Raw genomic sequence first — 14,880 nt, forward strand, 5'->3', positions numbered from 1 at the left:
CCAGCTTGCTCCATTAGTGGGGCATTGATAGAATTAATGTTTCTGCCGGCATGTTTCTGCTGTGTATTTGGGCTCAAACACGTGGTGGCCAGGTTGTGGAGGCACTGGGGAAATTCTTGAATTCAAAGATTGTCCAGAAGTGGGCAATAACACGTTTCCATCGAACATTTTAAAGATACACTGGCAGGAAGCTCTGTATTTTGCCATCAAGTAGCCTGGTTTTGATTTTACCAGCTCACCAGCTATGACATCATCGCAGCTTGCAACCCATCACACTAACAAGCTCCAAATGGGTCACAAAGCAAACATGGCAGAACCCTGAACATCTCTGAGAGAAGTTTGTCTTGTCAGATCAAACCCTGTTTGCCCTGTGCAGTTGTGAGCATGGGTGAGATAGAACAACAAACTAAATCCATTGACAACACAATCTGAAAAGGGAAGCCCATGTTAGAATTTTGGGCACACTCCAGTGCTCAAAGAGGATTCTCTTACTACAGTGGTAAATTGTTTTGCAATCTGTTGGAGCTCCAGAGTGAAGGAATCAGCCAGGGGTGTGTAAAGATTACAAGCTACCATCAATCCAAAGGGAAGTGACCTCCAAAATTTGGGGTACCATGATGCTCTCCCTGTCATCAGCAGGCATCCACCACGTTGGACGTCAATTCACCAAAATACCAGAGGTAGCGGAAGGTGCTTCACATGCCCCTTGACCTTCACTTTCACTCACACATACATATGCTTGTACATGCACTCACATTCACACATACACACACACTCTGCCTACACATGCACACACATACACACACTCTGTCTTACATAAACACACTCAAACGGCAAGCACGCACACAACATACATACATTTAAAAGCATTTTTTTTACTTACCTCAGCTGCCAGGGAAAGTCATATTCTCGCTATTTGCAAATAATGTAATGTTATTCACTACTAATATAATAAGAAATTGACAAAAAAAACGAGGTGAGTGAAGCCCCCACTCACATCAATAAGGACGAGCTGCTTCTGTTCCTGCCACTGATTTTGCCACTGCTGACGCTAGGGGTCGCAAAGACAGTGCAAGGGGTCACAAGGGGAATGGTAAGTGTGCAGTAGCGACCCTTAAATGACATCCATGTCAAGCACTGGGTGCTGCAGGTGGCTCGATTGGTTGTTGCCGTGGCTCATCTTCCGACAGTCATCACAGAATTGACCGGAGTTCGTTGCGGAAGCGTTGCATTGAACAACCACTCTTATTGGATCTCACTTACAAGGTGCCACCACATTATAAACAAGCATTGGCATAGCCAAAAGGTCTCGCCTTTGGGGCCTTATAAGTGTTTAACCATGCAACATTTAATGTTGTTGCACCAAGGATATTGTGCTGCATAACTAAATACTTATATGGTCCCAAAAGCGAGACCTATTGGCTGTGCCAATGCTTGGTTAGTGGGCTTCAAAAAGCCTGACCACAGCTTTTAGTGAGGCATAGAGCGTGCGGTTACGCGCACAAGCGCACTCGCCTCGCTCCGCCTTCCCCTCTCCGTCTTCCTCGCCTTTAACGTTCCTCCTCCTCCCCCTCCCCCACCACAGAGCGCGTCTGGCGGCCGCGCGTCTTGTTCAGGTAGGAGCGGATCAGTGTCTTTCTGAGCTTTGTGAGCACCGAGTCACTCCCTGCCTCTCTCCTTCACTCTCCCTGTCTTGTCTCCCCCTCTCTCCCATCTCGCAACCTCCTCCTGGCTCATCCACTGACACCCCCTTCCGTTTCTGAGCCTTACCTTACCTTACCTGCCTTCTTTCTGCCCTCTCCTGTGTTCTCATTTGTGCTTCATTCCCGTTTCTTGCTCTCTACCTCCCTGTCCCCACCTTAAATCCACTACTACTCTCACCCTGCATCCCTCCGTCGCCTGACTGTTCCCCTTCTGTTACTACTTTCCTCTTCCTACATATCTCTTGCCTACTTAGTCCATGTTCTCGACTTCGGCGCCTACCTCTGCTTATCGTTGCCTCTTCTTGCACGTCATCTTCCTCTCTCTGCACGACACCTCCTCTTCCCCCTCCCACTTTCTCTCGTTCTTCGATCTTGCTAGGTGTCTATCCTCTTCCCCCTGCCATCTCTGTACTCAGACTGAATGCAGGGAAATGTAAACAGAGTCTTCAAGGCGCATTACTGCATATCATTTTGGTCTTTTTTTATGAACTATGGTGAATGGTGATATTACGATCTTTCTTACTGCGTGTCTGCTGGTGGATTTACAATGGTGATGCGCGCACCATTTCTTTTAAAACATTTTTAATCGCTTAATGTTTGAGTGGCTAATTTTTCATAAATGCTTAACTTCAAGAATACCTAGTTAATAAGCATGTACTTTTGTCTCTTAGTGTTAGGACAGTAAGCTGAAATTTTTAGGTCATTTTCGGGTGTGAACTGCACTCCGGGGTGATGGGTATGTTTATTGTCTAAGGTGTGAAAATCACACATTGGCGTTCTGATATTTAGGTCCTGGGCTTTGCTTCTGGTATCTATTTACTGTATTCCTCTTAAAGATGCAGAATGTTATGCCTCCACCCTTCTTTTTGTCTAATCCAGGAACACCACCCATTAGGTGGTCTATGGGTAAAATGGTCTTTATGAATTACGCATTTGTGTGTAGTGTCTCACTAAGTGCTGGGAGAAAGACTTCTTTGTTGCTGCACTGCTATGGACCCGAAGGTCAAGAGGTCCTTGAACATTTACCTGACCTAATTGGAAGTGATACTGACAATCTTAATGAGTTTGAGATATGATTGGCTAAATTGGTTTATGGACTATCTACCAAAAGTGATTACGATCTTGGAGCGCTACCATTTCGGTAGACGTATGCAAAGGGCACAGGAATCCATTGAGTCTTATGTCACAACCTTGTGTAAGTTGGGTGTTACTTGCAAGTTTGAAGGCTTGTTGGAAGAGTGAATACGCGACTAGTTTATGTTGGGTTGCAGCATAGGAAAGATTAACAAGCATTGGCATAGCCAATAGTTCTCACCTTTGGGACCTTATAAGTGTTTAGCTATGCAACAGTTGATGTTGTTGCACCAAGGATATTGTGCTGCATAATTAAATACTTATAAGGTCCCAAAAGCGAGACCTATTGGCTATGCCAATGATTGTTGAAATCTTCCTCCTCTGAACATTCCACCCATTCGCCAGTCTTGACAGGATGGTCATTTGTTTTGCCTTCTTATGGCCAAGCTCTGAGACATGATGCCTTTCTTTCTGTGTAACCAATCCAACCAGTCAATTCTCCATACTTCTGTTAATCATTTTTGAGATATTTGTGTTACAAAAAGGTGTTGGGCCAACATCAAAGAGTAAAAAATATACACATTTTGAAAGCTACAAAAGCATTTTCTAGGTTGACTATTTTATAGATCGAGCCTGCAGGCAGCACGCCTAAGGTGTTGCTGTGGCTAGTATCTCCTGTTTTTTTTAATTAATAAAAAAAACTCTCATAAAAAGGGGTTTTGGGCGGCCCATCACTTACCATTTATTGCCATCATAATCATTTTTAGGTCTCGCCTGACCCAGCGCATGCGCTGGTCTGGCGAGACTTATTGAGAGGTCTCCAAAAAGTGCTACCAGGCCAGCCTAGAGCTACAGTGCATGTGCGCGGGCGCGCGCACCGCGCTGGACCGTGATTACTTTCATTTCGCGGCCGCTTTGATGTTTGATCGCGATCACTTTCACGGCCGCACGGCCGCTTGGCATAGTCAATAGGTCTTGCTTTTGGGACCTTATATGTATTTAGTTATGCAACTGTTGCATGGCTAAACACTTATAAGGTCCCAAAGGCGAGACCTATTGGCTATGCCAATGCTTGTTCTTTGCTGCCTTCTAACTCGGCAGAACTTGTGACACGTCACTTCCTGCTCTGTGTATGGAGCATGGATCAAGTACATATTGATGAAACTTTATTAGTGTCCCTCACTGCTCGTGCTGTGATTGAGATACTATTTCTTCTTTTTTGGATATTTTTATTAGCTCGAACCTGACCCCTAATGTCTTGCTGCCTACCTTGTGAGCGTCTCTACTGCCCCTGTTACTCTTTCCCTCCTGCCTACACCAAATCCCATTTCAAGTATTTTCAACCACTCCCTATGTTTGCATTTTTATGTAGCTGGAACACAACCGGTGTTAGAAGGGCCAGCCTCAGGGAAGGACAGAATATGTACCTGACCACCCTGCGCCCCACCTTTTCCAGGAGAAGTAGCCGAGCACTGACCGGAGACCCCCTCAGGGCTGGGTCTCTTACCTAGGATCGTACACGCTGATTTAGCACCATGCAACACAGAGACACCACACCGTAGATTCTGGAGTACGTATGCTTTATCTAGAATATCAGGAACTTTATGATCCGCAGAGGCGTATGTACAAGTAGAGCAAGGGCTCAAAAAGTCTCGTTTGGGGTAGGGGTAGCAGGACAGTCTTATGATCTGGGTTAATGCGGGAGCGTATCTGGCGCATGGCTCTCAATCCTCGAGCCGGGGGATACGAGACGATCTTTGGGGCCCAGCCGGACCGGAATGTCTCTCGAGTGGGAGCCGCGAGTCGCTCAGCAGGGCTCAGAGTTCTCCAGGGTGCAAGGTGAGCCGCGACCACGTCAGCAGGGCTCGGATGTTTCTTAGGCAGAAGTCTGTCTCTGCCAGGTGGAGCCGAGACGCTGTCTGCAGGGCTCACTGAGGTTCCAAGAGTTCCGTCGGATTTTGGGAGGATGTTCTTCAGCCGCGACCACGTCAGCAGGGCTCGTTTCGTTCCAGGATTCAACTGCCGAGGGTCCCAGAGCGCTCCTTGTTATAGGTGACTCCTCTTTGATGTCCGGAGCCCTCACGGGCAGCGGTCTTAGCGCCTGGGGGTAGTCTGTTGGGGGTTCCTGCCACGCGGCCCTTTGATCCTTTCAAAGCGGGGTCGGGAGGGATCCCAGACACGCAGCAGGCGTGGAGCTAGCCCTCAGGGGGGCCGGAGGGGCGATCGAAACCATCTCTTGGGATGAGGCCAGGTGTGAATGAAACTACTCCTCCCTCTCCTGCTCACCAGGAGCTCTCTCTCCCCCCAGCCGGCATGGCGCGACTAGGCCGGGGTTGCGCTTGGGTCGAGGGCGGCCATCTGGGGTGCTGGGTCGGGTCACTGGAGGCCGCGAGGCCGATGGAAGGGGAAGGGTGCCCGGTGTTGGGAAGATGGAGGGGAGGACGTGGGTATCTTCAGGGTGCTGGGTCGGGTAGGCTACGTTAGTCAGGGTCGTGTGGGGTGTAGAGGTTAGTCTGGTGTCGCTACGGGTCTGGATGGGCCACGCCACGAGGCCGGGTCCAACAACCGGAATGCTTTTACATAAGCACCAATAACAATATAGATAGCCTCATGCTTTTTAGGAGCAGATTATTACAGTAATTTGTACAGAATCACAGGATGATTAGCTGGTGCAGAGACTCTCACATGGCTGCAAATGTTGACATAGCCAATACATCTTGCATCAGCGAGACCTATTGGCTTTGCCAATGCGTGTTAGGTCTGGGCTAGAGAAAGATTTAGGTGTTTGTCATGTGGGTATGTCTAGAGAGGACTTTTAGTTTATTCAACAGAAACATCTGTTTTTAAAACAGTCACAGAAACATACACTCACGTACATACACACAGACACCTTAATCCACTGATGTGCTCAGCTGTCTTTACTGCTTTGCTTCCACCAACCACAGCTCACAGCATCAGCAATAGTTTAAACAGAAGTGCATATCAGCGCCAGTGCTAGGTGGCCAACACTTTACCCAATGTGTGCTTTTTTTACTTTCCATCATTCATCCCTTTGAAATTTGTAGTCACCCATGTCTGTTTACACTATTTCTTACGGTTATAGTAATTCGGAGCAAATTATGCCCTTTTGACACCAATAAGAGTCATATTTTCCTGTTATGTGCATTAAAATTTTAAAGGGTTTCCATACCTATTCTAAGCACACCTTCCTGCTAGGAAGTATCTGTGCTATTCCAGTAAAACTGTATGCAGTAGTCCATGTGTTAAAATATTTATTACAAGCATATTGCTACCACATTTAGGCGACCGCGTGTTTTCTTTTTTTTTCTTTGTATTTTTGCATCGTATGCTCGCAAAAAAAGCATTGGACCAGCTTGCAATGCAAGACGTAATGTCTTCAGCAGATGCTAAAATGTCCATAGGTTGGATGTCTTGGGTTTTAGATTCTGGAAGCTGCCTTTGTTGTATGTCTTCTTAGATTTCAATTTCCAGACTGTTCCTTGGATGTATGTGTGGGAGTTGGGACTGCCTGTAAAGGTTTGCACTTGGAAGCCACTTAGAAGTGCACTTCTAACAATTGCTATATAGCGCACACACCAATCAGCGGGTATATCTTCAAATGCTCAATATATAGTGTGTTCTTAATTGCCCGGTTGGATACATCTTTTCTCCCTCAGAAGGATGAAACAAATACACAGCGAGCTTAAAGAAGCAGAGCCATGCACCCTGGGACCCAAAACCTGTTCACCTGGTGCCCATGTGGGCTCTCCCTCACCGACTCCGGTGCTAGTATCTTACCTGCATACTTGGCATTTCTCCACCCAGTCTGTGCGTCAGAGTTTGAGGCTGCTTCTCATGTGGGTACTTTGTTCTTGCAACTTTTTTTTTAATACGACACACCTGGTTATGCATATGTGCTTTTCACCTGATGTACACTATAGCCCGCTGCCGGGGGCTATACTGGTTGTTAAAGGCCTTGAACCCGAGTTCGGCTCCTGCCAATAACCCGAGTTCGGCTCTAGCCAGTAACGAGGATGAGAGACTTTAACAACTGGTGTAGCCCGAGGGAGAAGGGCTATAAAACTATCAGAACATTCCACCCACCAAGGGTAGAATGTTCTAAATTAAAAAGGGAGAAGTATGACGATAAACATTGGAATATTGCAGCTCCGGGCTTATACCAGCTATTATAAGTCCAGAGCTACTCCATTGTCTTCAATGGAGCTCTCAACATTCCAATGTTATAATTTCGCTTAATTCTGTGTTGACACCATAGGACCCTTTTGTATGTCTGCTCTAAAGACGACAGCTTTAGCTGTCTCGCTAGTCTTATGTATACAAAATAATTCATAAATTTAAAAATACATACATAAATACAATCATTGAAAGGCCATTGGTCATCCCATCATCCATCAGTCTGTGCAGCTTTCATTCACAGTTTACTGTCATTCACCACGGCATACATCATGAGGAAATGGGTGATCCCATTTTAAACATCGCTGTCTGTGTAGTGAGTGATGGCATTTTCCATGATCACACACGACCAGCATCCTAGAGAGAAGTACACTTCAGTGCCAGAGCTCGTGGGCCAATACTTTACTTTGCCAGTACTTTTTTCTTTCCATTCATCATCTTTTTTTTTAAGGCATCTTTGTGTGTTTGAACTATATCTCGAATTGTATGTGCCTGTGAGAAAGTATGCGTTCTGTTCTAATAAAATGGCTCGCGTTTTAAATTCTATATTTTTTATTTTTGCAAGGATATGATTGCCATGTATATGTGTGTGATTGTGTGTATGTATGTGTGTATATGTATGTGTGTGTGTGTAAGCAGGAGCTTGCCACAGTCAGGGCTTGTATTAGAATGTCACCAGATCCTCCAGGGGGTCTGCTCTATGCATTCATGCTAGCTTCTTCAAAAAACATACTTTTTGTTGTTAGTCCCTCCATAATTGATCCCCCACGATCCTAGGCTTGCACCCCTCATTGGCGGCACCCCAATCTCAGCTCGATATTTGATAGCACAGTCACACCCTACCTCATGCCCCTCACTGAGTGCTCCTCCCTTCCCCAATCTCCTAACTGTCCCTGAGCATGCCTCTGCCTCGCCATCCCTTACCCTTCCTTTGGCTCGCAGTAGTCCCCTTTCTCAAGCTGAAGGCGCCTCCCATTTGGAACATCATGCATCTCCTTGATGGTGCCTCCTTTCACTAAATCCGGTACTCCTCTTTGGGAGTGCCTCCATCCCTCAGTCTCAAACCCTCCTCCTTCAGTTCCCCTCTGTATGCCAATTCCAAACTTCCATACTTGAGCACCCCATAGTCTCCAACTGCTTTTTAGGTCTTGCCCACTAGACTGCACATGTGCTGTCGAATGGCATAGGTATTGTTATCTTACATTGGGTTTTGAGCCTGTCTATTAATTACCATTGGTTGGCTTTATTGTCACTTGTTTGTCCGCTACTAATCTTATTTGTCAGCTTCTATGGTCTTTCCTTCGTCTTTTTTTGGGTCTCGGGTGTAGCTAGTGCATGCACTGCCTCGAGGGGAGACATGCTGTATCTACTTTGTGGGCTTCAGCCCACCCATAGGCTTCCCATTTGCTCCATCGTAGCTCTCCTATTCTTTCTCCCCATTTGTTCATGAAATGCATTTGTAATGCCTCTGCCTGTGTTTACCCCTCCCTGAGAACAAGGATCAAGTCACTATCCCTCTTTTTATTAACAATTTAGGAACTTTTTTCCCCTTCATTTATGAACCCTCCTCAGGAACGCAGGTGTTTTCATTCGCTCCAAGCGCTGTTTTTTTTATTTCCATATTGCATGCCCATGCTGATGCCTGGCTCCTGTTGCCCCATGGCTACACCCCTTGGGGCTGCAGCTTCCAGACCCTCCGAGCACCACTCTTTTCCTTTACTTATGCCCATGCTGCTGCCTGGCTCCTCTTACCCCATGGCGGTGGCCAGGGCCGGACTGGGAACCAAAACCGGCCCTGGCAAAGTACTCGGCCGGCCCCCCGGGGGGTTGGGTGTGCGGGCGAGCTGTTTGCTAGGGCCGGTTTCGGCTGATTTTGTTACAGGGGCCGATATTGCAGCTATGCTGCAAAAACGGCCCTGTCACAAAAATGGCCCCCGGGTCCCAAAACTGGCCCCTACCCTGGCGGCCCACTGGGGAAATGCCTGGTGCCCGCTTCAGCCAGTCCGGACCTGGCGGTGCCCCCAGGCTGTAGCCACCGCTTCCTCCTCCTGTGCCGCGGACCTGCAGCCTCAAGCGCCTCCCAGGCCTGCTGGTCTGTTTCGCACTGTGGATGGGGTTGACCGCTGCCCGCTCCCATCGTCCCAGCACCGCACCTCTGCAGGGCTGCTGCGAGCAAAGCTGGTGCTGTTGGTCAGCTTGCTGCAGTTCTTCCAGATCTGCTGCATGGTGGTGCTCAGCTTTGTGGCTCTGTCCCTCTGCAGATCAAAAACTTGTGCCCCTTCTGGGTGAGATCCTCTGTGAGTATTCTTTACTGTATTGAAAACGATCACTCCCCTCCCAGAGTGAAAGTGGGTCGGAACGCTCTGCTTGCACGCAACAGCGCCATTATCCCATAGCATCTTGGTAGTTGTAGTCCAGTTTTTCACACTAAGTTCATTTTATTTTTCAGCCAATGCCATCTTTCGAAATCGTATCTCTAGACACTAGTGTTTCGGGATTCCTCCCTCATCAATAGAGAATATTTACAGGTTGCTGTACATGCTGCCAATATTCTCAGGTATAATCCTACTCATAGCGTGCAGGCGTTCCAAAGCTCGTCAGCTTGGGGGCGGCTCACGAGAGCCTTTTATCAGTGAAAGTGGGTAGAAACACACTGCTTGCATGCAACAGTGCCATTACCCCCATAGCGTCTTGGTAGTTGTAGTTCAGTTTTTCACACAAAGTTCATTTTATTTTTCAGTTAATGTTGTTTTGCGAAATCGTATCTCTAGACACCAGTGTTTTGGGATTGCCCCTGCACACAGACCCATTCAACTACAAGCAAAATCCTAGTACTTTGTTAGTATACCTTTTCACTTCCCACGCCACACCATCTCCTAGTATTTTCACAGCAACTCCCCGGTATTTTTCCTGCAATCATCAATTATCTTATTATAACCCTTTCCAGTACTCACCAGTTCCTCCTTAACCCCCCTCAATGTCTTTCTTTCTTTTGCCCTTTTCATTGCCGTTAATTCCCCTTTCGGGCAACACACTACAACACACTGCCAGAAACATTCAGTTACTCATATCCCAGTACCTCCCCCACATGCCCTTTCACTGCACTTTACCGTAAATTAAGAAGTGTCCATTGAAAACCAGAGCAGTGGGGAGGATCCCTGCTCTTCTTGTAGCATTTGCAGGAATCAAAGGAGGGAGGAACATAGCCTGGTCAAGAACACATCGCTTTTGAACTTGAAACATGTGGTGGTGTGTTTAGACATAAAACTGATAGTGATGTATACACTGACTCATTCTTTTTCATTGGTACACAGAGTTTCCCTGAAATGATGCAGTGTCTACATTGCCAGAGCAGTGCTTTAACATCTGGTGGGCTGATCCTGCTTGGCTTGATTTTAATGAAGATTAACATGAGATTGGGCGGTAGGAGGAGAGACTGGGATTTTGTGTTTGCAGGAATACTTGCTGATTAACTTCTGTTTCAATTTGTAGATACAATTAAATTGTAAGTGGCACAAAGGTGTCTCTGCGCTTGTTTGTGTTTGCCCCTCACGTCGAGCATGGACAAAATACTTGTGTCCTGCAACTGCTCGCATTCCAAGCATTATTTTTTCCCTTTGTTTAGGCACTCCACAAGAGTGCGTGTTTTCCAGCTGTCTCCCTTGTGTACTTCTCTTTCCCCTTCACTGTACTCTATGTTGCTCTCTATTGCCATTGTGCTTCTCTCTCCTCCCCTTCACGGCTAAAGTCACCAAGAAGAGAGTCAACAGCCAACTCACGAACTTCATCGATGTCAACTCCATCCTTGACTCTTCCCAATCTGGATTCCGCAGCAACCACAGCACATAGACCGCCCTCCTCGCCGCTACTGACGACATCTGCACCCTCCTCGACCAGGGCCACACGGCGGCCCTCGTCGTACTTGATCTCTCTACAGCCTTCGACACCGTCTCCCACCTCACTCTCACCGCCAGACTACGGTGTACAGTGAACTGCCCTCGACTGGATCCGATCTTTCCTCACCGGCCGAACCCAAAGAATCAGACTCCCGCCTTTCCACTCCGCGCCCATAGAGATCAACTGCGGAGTACCCCAAGGATCGTCGCTCAGCCCCACGCTCTTCAACATCTACATGGCCCCCCTCACTGCCTTCGTCAGAAAACATGGGCTCAGCTTAGTATCCTATGCCGACGACACCCAGCTCATCCTCTCCCTCGCGAGGTAACCCGACATCACCAGACTCAGCTTCCAGGAAGGAATGAAAGACATAGCATCCTGGATGAGCAGCAGCTGTCTGAAGCCCAACTCAGAGAAGACAGAAGCTCTCGTCTTCTGACCCACTCCCTCAGCATGAGACAACGCCTGGAGCCCCCCCCCCCCCCGTCCTCAGCACCCACCCCACTCCAATGGACCATGCCTGCAACCTCGGCATCATACTCGACTCCTCCCTCACTATGGCCCAACAAATCAACGCCGTCTCCTCCTCGTGCCACAACACACTCCACATCCTTCGCAAGACCCTCAAGTGGATCCCCCATGAATAAAGAAATACCGTCACCTAGCACTCATCACCAGCATATTGGACTACGGAAATGCCCTCTACGTCGGAATCAACAAATCCCTGCTCTGGAAACTCCAGACCATCCAGAACACCGCTGCTAGGCTCATCCTCGGAATCCCACGACATGAACACATCATACAGAACCTACGACACCTTCACTGGCTCCCCGTCGAGAAGAGAGTAACCTTCAAGCTACTCTCTCACGCCTACCAATCCCTCCACAACACCAGACCCCAATACCTCAATAGTAGAGTCTCCTTCCACGTACCCGAGAGAAACCTCCGCTCCGCCGACCTCGCCTTTGCTGACACCCCGCACATACGCAGAGCCAGAACGGTGGAAGAGCCTACTCTTACATAGCAGCAAAGACCTGGAACGAACTCCCGCTCAACATCAGACATTCCCCCACTCTGCACACCTTCGGGAAGAACCTCAAGACCTGGCTCTTCTGCTGAATCAGAGCGGCACGACCTCCTCCCCGCCCTCCCCCCAGCGCCTTGAGACTCTCGCGGGTGAGTAGCACGCTTCACAAAAACCTGATTGATTGATATCTCCCGTTTTTTTCCACTTGCTTCCTCCATATTGCTTCTGCCCCCACCTGTGCCCTCTGTGTTGCTTCCAGCCCCCACCCATGTCCTTTGTGTTGCTTCCCTTCTGCCCTCCATGATGCTGCCCCTCACCCACGCTCTCCAAGTTGCTTTCACACCACATATGCCTTTGCTCCCCTGGTGCTTCCACCTCCCCACCCCACCCCCTTGCTTTCTCCTACCCACTACAAAACAATTAAAACAAAAAATGACGGTGTCATTTTATAAGTGGGCGCCTGTGTGGTGCCCGCTTCTTGAAAATGATACCCAAAGGTAAAACCTATTGATTTGCCAATGCTTGTCGGCCAAGTCATACCTTGGAACGCTTTTCAACCTTGCTTCCCATTGTGATTATAAATTGCACAACTTGAGCTCTTGCCAGATCAGTACACTCTGTTCCCTCAAACTATGTAATAAGTACTCTCTTAATGGGAATGGACTTCCCGGGTGAGGAATGCATTTTAGTGACTCAAAGACAGTCACAGCACTTAATTTGAGCCAGTGGTTGCCAGTAAGGGCCACACCAAGCGGGACTAACTCTGCAGCAGTTCCACCCTTCACTGCCTTTGATGTAACTTCCAAGACACTCGTTATTGTTCTTTCTCAGTCTCATTATTTCAGAAGTGAAACATTTTCAAATATGTTATCAAACAAAGACATAGTTGTTGGTTATTTATCTTATGCAACTAACATCCATTGAAAAAAGCCACTAGTCCTGGCTTGTTGTAGGTGTAATGTTACTTGTATTAAATATCTGGAGTCAATAACAAAAGCAGCAAAATGATAGTCGGTGGCACACTAGGCTAAGCACACATCTTCAGTTTACGTGTTTTTAAGCCACGCCTTTAATTACCTCAGCCAATTCCCTTTGAGAGACTCCCCCCCTCTCCCCTCCCCCGTCACACCCCCCCCCCCACACACACACACAGTTTTTTCATCCCACTTAAAGCTTTGGGCCACATCAATCATTTTTGGGGACCGGCACTTATTTTTCTTTAGGCATTTCTCGAGAACAAGGGGAGAAAACACTTAGGTTAAAGAAGGAGGGAGAGAAAGACCGGCAACTATCACAAAGGGATGAAGGAGGATTCTGCAAGAGTAAAGATGAAGGGGCAGGGAGCGCCTGATAGTATATTAAAGAGGCATGAGGTGGATTCAAGACCAGGGCTTTAAGTGGGCCGGGTCTCACCGGGTCTGAGCACTGGCAGTTTTAAAGAAGGAGGCCTCGAAACGGGTCTCTATCGGGCTCTGTTTTGTGCCCTGGCACAGACGGTCCGTGTTTTTTCGAGTGTTATAGGGGAAGGGAAATCCTTTAAGAAAGTACTTTTCTCTATGGATTTCCCATCTCTTTTTGAAACTCAGGAGCAGCAACATCGTCGTGGTGTCACCAGGGCTTTAAGTGGAAGCTGTTTCAATATTAATACAAGCCATAGTTGCTGCTCATTTATCTTATGCAACTAACAACCATTGACAAAGCCAATAGTACTGACTTGTTGTAGGTATGATGTTACTTGTTGTATCATATATCTGGATGCAAACGCCAGAAACAGCAAAATACCAGCCGGGCGGCACACTATGCTAAGCACAAATTTTTAGCTTATGTGTTTTTAAGCCACGCCCTAATCACATTGGCCACGCCCCCTTGCAAGATCCCCAGTTTTTTCATCCCACTTAAAGCCCTGTTCAAGACCATGCAGCCATCTTATTCGGCGCGGTGCTTCTAAGCACAGCTTTGGGCACGAGCAAGCATTATTTTAGAAATTAAGCACTGCAGTAGGTCTATACTACGCTTGCATATTTAACTCCTGCTACCTTGTATCCGTTGTGAGTGAACTATGGGCTTTGCTTCGAGTGATCAATGGTAATTTGTGTCATTTTCAGGTAGTTGGAAGGAGATACAGTGTCCATTTCAGTGAAATGAAGGTCCGGTGTCTCGGTGCGGCACATTGGGAGCAATTCCGGGGAATTGCCTTGGCTTTCCGGGGAGCTTCGGCTGCTGGTCATAACTCCTGAGAGGAAACACAGTTTTATTAGTGTAGATGTGCCTTCCTTCCTGGAAGGAGACCCCAGTCCGCGAGTGCTCCCAAGCTACTGTTTCCGCAGAATGGCAACTGCCAGTCCATCAGCTAGGAACCCCAGAGGGGCCTCCAGAGAAAATGAGAACTGAAAATAAGGCTGTAAAATAACATAAACACCAGCCCTCCCTCCCCCTCTTACGTCCTCGTCGGATCCTGTCACTTGTGGGACATCAATGTAATGACGTCTGTGAGACTGGAAGAAAGATTAGGTGAGGGCACCAGGCCCGGGTTAACCAAACCAGAGCTAATCCAGAGGTAAACACTGCGCTTTGTTAAACTCGCAGCCAGCCCGTGAGGTCACAAGGCCTTGGACAAATACGTCTTTTCAGTGCTCCCCAGAAGACCCTCGCCCACCAATCCCCCCTCCGCGCACAACCCTCGGTAGCTCTGGAAACGGAATGATTGGACTCCTGGTGCACAGGTGAGACATTTTTCCCAAATCTGTTTTGCGTGTTGCGGATTCGCATTGGAAGTGAATCGCAGTAGGTGCCGTCTCTCTGCTTTTCGTTTCCAGTTTACACACATGGCCTGTGACCGGGGACGGACTGCGGGGCCTGTGTAGTTTCTTTTCTTGCCTCTGCTGCACTCTGCGTGGTCTCCAGTTTGGTCCGAACACTGAGTTTGGGAGAAGTGTGTGGCGTGGGGAGGGGGGAGGGGAGGTTAGCCCGTTCAATCTTCACCCC

General features: G+C 47.9%; 1 protein-coding gene across 2 annotated transcripts in view; it reads left to right on the forward strand.

The window, feature by feature from the left end:
* LPAR2 (lysophosphatidic acid receptor 2) overlaps window positions 1–14,880 on the forward strand; it is a 147,763-nt gene that overhangs the window by 5,362 nt on the left and 127,521 nt on the right. The window contains exon 1 of one of the 2 annotated variants that reach the window (XM_085654414.1): window positions 14,515–14,618. The exons of the other annotated variant lie outside the window; for it this stretch is intronic. Coding sequence (XP_085510540.1) covers window positions 14,596–14,618 — 23 coding nt within the window. The 5' untranslated portion in view covers window positions 14,515–14,595. Of the gene's footprint in view, window positions 1–14,514; window positions 14,619–14,880 lie in introns of those variants that run through there. 2 annotated transcript variants of the gene reach the window in all.

The sequence above is a fragment of the Triturus cristatus genome, chromosome 4_1, assembly GCF_964204655.1.
Source record: "Triturus cristatus chromosome 4_1, aTriCri1.1, whole genome shotgun sequence".
NCBI lineage: Eukaryota > Metazoa > Chordata > Amphibia > Caudata > Salamandridae > Triturus > Triturus cristatus.